This window comes from Myotis myotis, unplaced genomic scaffold (assembly GCF_014108235.1).
Source record: "Myotis myotis isolate mMyoMyo1 unplaced genomic scaffold, mMyoMyo1.p scaffold_m19_p_10, whole genome shotgun sequence".
In the NCBI taxonomy this organism is placed as follows: Eukaryota; Metazoa; Chordata; class Mammalia; order Chiroptera; family Vespertilionidae; genus Myotis; species Myotis myotis.
Window position 1 is genome coordinate 77,769,743 of NW_023416314.1, and position 4,875 is coordinate 77,774,617.

At 54.1% G+C, this 4,875-nt stretch overlaps 1 protein-coding gene across 1 annotated transcript; it reads right to left on the minus strand.

Moving 5' to 3' along the window:
- Positions 1 to 410: 410 nt before the first annotated feature.
- Positions 411 to 2,268, minus strand: CUNH11orf86 (chromosome unknown C11orf86 homolog). The gene is made up of 2 exons (XM_036323929.1): positions 1,860 to 2,268; positions 411 to 1,291 (listed from the first exon to the last, which is right to left on the minus strand). Exons 1-2 carry the CDS (start codon positions 2,130 to 2,132, stop codon positions 1,196 to 1,198), a joined length of 369 nt encoding a protein of 122 aa, XP_036179822.1. The 5' UTR covers positions 2,133 to 2,268; the 3' UTR covers positions 411 to 1,195.
- Positions 2,269 to 4,875: the final 2,607 nt, after the last annotated feature.

The following is a 4,875-nucleotide window of genomic DNA, read 5'->3' on the forward strand; positions in this document are numbered from 1 at the left end:
CCAGCTGCTCCCTCCCCTTTGAACTTGGGTCTACTTGAACCAAAAGAACCCCAGGGACCACCCACGAAGTGCCAGTGTCCCTCAAAGGGCTCGGGCGCTTTGGGGATAGACACTCCCTCTGTGTGGCCATGGGTGAGCCCTCACCCTCTTTGAGCCTCACAGGGCAGAGCACAAAGGCAAGGCGCTGGCGTCAGCACAGGGTGAGGTGGCAGCGCCTCTGGGGAGAAGTGGCAGGAAGACCAGCCTCCCAGGGATCTGGGCTGGGCAGGGGGTCCTGCCCCTGGTGCCCCCGCACCACCATTCTGGGAAGTTCTGGGCCCGGCCTGACCCCACAGGAGCTGGAGAGGCGTAGAGGCGAGTTAGTCATCAGGCAAATCGTTTATGTCACCTCAGCAACCTTTATTCCTGTGTTCAACCCCAGTGTTGGGAACTGGGTGGGGCGGGGCCAGAGGTGCCAAAGATAACAATCTCTTCCCCCTCCTTGGGCCTCAGTTTCCCCCTCTGTCACAGGGGAGGGAAGGCCTCCCCTGCTTCCATCATTGGGATACTGTAAGGACCGAAGTGACAATATCCGGGCCTGAGCCTGTCAGCCACAGTGTGTGGGCACCGAGGACCACCCAGACCCGCTCCTAGCCCTCAGGGGGCTCAGAGGCTGTGAGAGAGGCCCATGCCCCCCCACCCCCCGCCCCACTGCCATCAGCTGGCAGGAAGGAAGGGCAGGAGGGACATGGCCCAGTGACAGGGCAGTTTGGGGAGCCTCTCAGCCATGGTTCTGGCTTCACCGAGCTCTGTCCTGAAGGTTTGCGACTGGTCTTGTGTGGGGACCAGGGGCGGCGACACCCCCACGTCTGGGCAGGCTTCTAAGGCCCTCCTACATGTCACTGTTGGGGGGGGGGGGGGCTCCGTGACATTCTCCAGAGGGTAGAATCCACCAGGAAGGAACGGAGCTCCCTTCTTCTCAGCCGCGTGAGGGGTCTTCGCTGCGAGGGAGCCTGGGCATGGAAGACCAGAGCGGAGGGCAGCACAGGGCCCTGAGCGAGCAAGTGCCAGGGGCCTCGGGGCCGGGTGAGGAAGGCCAGAGCTGTCCCCGTAGAGGAGGCCCCTTCATCCACAGTCCAGCAGGGCCATGAAGAGGTGGGTCAGTAGATATCGTCGTCTCATGAGTCCAGCAGGGGCCGCGCGGCTTCCAGCATCCTTAGCTGGTGGTGCCCAGAGGGGGCTGCGGGGAGGCCGGCCTGCTCAGGGTCACGGCGGGGAAGCTGGCGACAAAGCTCTCCCACCGCCTCCTCACCTGCTGGAAGACAGAGGAGCCGGAAATCAGGACACAGGCCCCAGGGTGGAGTGGTGGGTTTCAGGTGTTGTTCCATCGACAGCCACAAGGTGGTGGTAGACCCCAGAGATAGAAGCACTGGGGGCCCCCTTCTTCCACAGGAGGAGGCAGGGGCCCGGAGAGCAGCTCCCACCCAGGGCAGCTGGATCCCCCCTTTTCCCGGGAACAGGGAACACAAGATATAACCCCGGGAAGTTGTATTGGCTGATCTCCTTGCCTCCAGCAAAATCCACCCGTCCATCACACTGCCAGATTAATCATCTTAGAACAGCTCTGACTATACCACGGGCTAAAACTTTCCGTGACTCCCAGTGCCTACGGGATAAATTCCAAATGCTGTCAGGGCCTCTGAAATATGGTTCCTGGATACCTCTCTCTCCAGCCTCATCTCCAAAAGCTGTTGTCTTCTTGGTTCTTGGCACCGTATGTTTCTACCTCTGAGCCTTTGCTGCCCGGGGTCCCACTCCTCAGAGTCCCCACCCTCACTGTGTAACACTCATCCATCCATCCATCCATCCGCCCGTCAGACCTGTTGATATTGCTTCAGCCACCTCCGGCTGCCTCCTTGCTGAGCCTGGATCAGCTGCTCCGTGTCCCCCAGGCCTCCTGGCCGCCGCTCCTGATCAAAGGACGAGTCCAGTCCTTCTGGGCCTCGATCTGAGGGTCTGGACTTCTCACGACCCTCTCTGAGGCTCAGTGCCCGATGCAGTTGGCCTCCCCCGGGCTTCCCCCAAGGCTCCTGGAGCTTGCCATAGGAGGGCCGTGGGCCTCGCAAGGACTGGCTGCGTCGCCCTGTCCCCATGGTTTGTACACGCAGGACTGCTCCCGGCCCTAGCAAGTCACTGGTCTCTGAGATGACCTGGTGCCTCCACCCAGCTGATGGGAGCTCCCTTGGGGGCAAAGGTTGGTACTGCTGAAGTGGCCATCATAAACCAAAGGGCAAGCCACAGGGGCCAAGCATCTCTGAGTCACCCTCCGCACTGTCTCTCCACCTAGGGCAAAGGCTGATGCCTCTACCTCCAGGCCACCTTCCCTGACCACACCACCTCTGAAGAGCCTGGCCTCCCCCAACTCCTGCAGCCCTGACTGCCCAAACTTGTTCTATCGACACTGAAAACAGATGGCTCAACAGAAAAGCAGAGATGAGCTTTCAGAAACAGGACAGCTCCTGGCCTGGCCAGTGTGGCTCAGTCGGTTGAGCATTATCCCATGCACCAAAAGGTCACTGGTTCAATTCCCAGTCAGGGAACATGCCTGGGTTGTGGGCTCCATCCCCAATAGAGGGTGGCAGATGGATGTTTCTCTCTCCAAAAATCAATAAAAACATTAAAAACAGACCAAATAAAAGAAAAAAGAAATAGGACAGCTCCAACCTAGAATAGGCAAGACATAGAGACAGGTCGTGGCATGGTGGTTGCCAGGGGCTGTGGGGAATGGGGAGCTGTTTAGTGGCTATAGGCCCTCAGTTTGGCAGGATGAGAAAGTTCTGGCCCTAGCTGGTTTGGCTCAGTGGATAGAGTGTTGGCTTGTAGACTGAGGAGTCCCGGGGTTGATTCCAGTCAAGGGCACATGACCAGGTTGTGGGGCGTGCAGGAGGCAGCTGATTAATGATTCTCTCTCGTCATTGACGTTTCTATCTCTCTCTTCCTCTCCCTTGCTCTCTGTTAAATTATTTTTTAAAAAAAGTTCTGGAGATTGGTTGCACAGTAGTGTGAATGTAACATTACTGAATTGTACATAAAAATAGCTGGGGTGGTAAACTTTATGTTTTTGTATATTTTACCGCAATTAGAAATTTTATAAAAAGAAGCAGGCCAGCTCTAGGCTGGGGGTCAGGAGACTTGGACTTTTCCAGGCCTCGCCCTGCCCCCTAATTCTCCAGCAGAGAACAGAGGTAAGAGCTCCGGTCCCGAGGAGCAGCTGCCTCTGGGGGAACAGCAGCTCCATCACTGCGGCTGTGCCACCCTGGGCACCTCCTCCCAGCTTCCTCACTTGTAACAGGGACAAGTAACTCAGGGAACTGTTGTGAGGATGTACAGATGTAGAGGTGAACAAACACCATCTCCATCACTTTGTGTCCTTTCGGGAGGTGGCCTTTGACCAACCGCCGTCCTTAGTAAGCACATCAAAGCCTTCTGTGTTCCTTAAAACAGAATGTAAATACTTTTGTTAGTAATGGCCAGGATGACTGTCAGCCTGGTGACAGTTCCACAGGCTGCTGCATTCTTTGTCCCTTTGTCTTGTCAACCAATAGTACCTGCGTTATATTATAAAACAGTACAGTAACGGGAGTCTTTATTGGAGAATAATTTGCATGGGGGTGTTTATCCTATATAATAAAAGCCTAATATGCTAAGTGTCCGGTCATCTGTTCAACCATTCAAAGCATAATATGCTAATGATATGCTAAGGCCGCTCAATTGCTCGCTATGATGTGCACTGACCACCAGGGGGCAGACGCTCTGACTGGTAGGTTAGCTTACTGCTGGGGTCCAGCCGATTGGGATTGAATGGGCCAGGCACGCTCTGGAGCCCTCCTGTGGTCCCTCCTGGCTGGCCAACCTCCTGCGTCCCTCCCTGGTGCTAGTCGTGCACTGGTGAGGTCCCTCAGCCTGGCCTGCACTCTCTCTCAATCCAGGACCCCTCAGGGGATGTCAGAGAGCTGGTTTCAGCCTGATCCCACAGGCCAGGCTGAGGGATCCCACTGGTGCACAAATTTGTGCACCGGGCCTCTAATTGCAGAATAATGTGCATGCTGGGCCTTCTGTCTGCTCTACCCAATTGCCCTGAAAGTAAATTATCCCGTAAAAAAATTTTGTTATAGTCTATGGAGTTGTTTGCTTCATCTTTCACTCTGAAGAGACCTTCTCCTCATGGTGGCCATTACACTTTTGTCCCACCATCAGGCAGGAGATTAAATATGATAATGCTGCACCCACAGGAGCATAGAGGGCACTCAGTAAAAGTGAGTTGGTGAGGCCCTGGCCAGGTAGCTCAGTTGGTTAGAGCGTCATCCAACACACCAAGGTTTCAGGTTTGATCCCTGGTCAGTCAGTGCATATACAAGAATCAACCAATGAATGCATAAATAAATGGAATAACAAATTGATGTTTCTCTTCCTCTCCCTTCCTCCCTCTCTAAAATCAACAAATAAATTTTTTTTTTTTAAAAAAGGTGAGTTGGGCTCAGTGATTGAGCATCGACCTATTAACCAGGAGGTCAGAGTTTGATTCCCGGTCAGGGCACCTGCCTGGGTTGTCGGCTTAATATCCAGTGTGGCACGTGCAGGAGGGCAGCCTATCAGTGATTCTCTCTCATCATTGATGTTTCTACCTCTTCCTCTCCCTTTCTCTCCCTGAAACCAATAAAAACATTAATTAAAAAATAGTGAGTTGGTGATACTTATTATCTCGGGCAAATCCCTTCCCCTCTCAGTCAGTCTTGTTATCTGTAAAATGGGTTGTTGTGAAAAATCAAATAAAATCATGAATGGGGGTGTTTCCAAAAGGGAGACTATTAGTAGCCTTTCTTTCTCCCAAGACAG

Bases quoted from the DNA above. Each gene is read 5' to 3' on its own strand.
- CUNH11orf86 (XM_036323929.1), bottom strand. From the start codon at position 2,132: ATGGGGACAGGGCGACGCAGCCAGTCCTTGCGAGGCCCACGGCCCTCC. The intron at 1,292-1,859 runs GTCTGACGGGCG...GTCTTCCAGCAG, and splicing joins GGCTGAAGCAATATCAACAG to GTGAGGAGGCGGTGGGAGAG.